Below are 414 nucleotides of genomic sequence, written 5' to 3'. Positions count from 1 at the left end.
CAATAAACCTAGCAGCAGCAGACTTGGGCTTGCTGCTGCTGCTGCTCTCGCGGCACCGCATGCCCCGCGCCTACACCCTATCCTCTTCTCACCTGCAGCAACCCCAGCAGCAGCAGCAGCAGCAGCAGCAGCAGCAGCAGCAGGTGACTAGAACAGCTTGCATCTGCCTTAACCGCCACAGAGCACCAAGAAGGGACCCTAAGCAGCTCTTGCTGCTGCTGGAGCAGCACGGTGAGTCTCACATGCAGCAGCAGCAGCAGCAGCAGCAGCAGCAGCAGCAGCAGCAACAGCAGCAGCAGCAGCAACAGAAGCAGCAACAGCAGCAGCAAGATACACTCCAGCCTATCCGCATCTGCTTTGTCTCTTCTCACACAAATAATGACTAACCAAATTTCGTTATCTCCCTCTCTACTA

The 414-nt window shown here is 56.3% G+C and overlaps 1 protein-coding gene across 1 annotated transcript in view; it reads left to right on the top strand.

The window, feature by feature from the left end:
* The window catches only part of EMH_0040970 (NADPH-cytochrome p450 reductase, putative), a gene marked incomplete at both ends in the record, with an annotated part of 6,250 nt that extends 5,864 nt beyond the window's left edge, over positions 1 to 386 (top strand). The window contains one exon of the mRNA XM_013495574.1: positions 3 to 386. Within this exon, the coding sequence (XP_013351028.1) occupies positions 3 to 386 (384 nt within the window). The remainder of the gene's footprint in view (positions 1 to 2) is intronic.
* Between the last annotated feature and the right edge of the window lie 28 nt (positions 387 to 414).

This window comes from Eimeria mitis, genomic scaffold, assembly GCF_000499745.2.
Source record: "Eimeria mitis Houghton genomic scaffold, Emh_scaff1645, whole genome shotgun sequence".
NCBI lineage: Eukaryota > Apicomplexa > Conoidasida > Eucoccidiorida > Eimeriidae > Eimeria > Eimeria mitis.
This window is presented reverse-complemented; position numbering and strand designations above follow the sequence as displayed.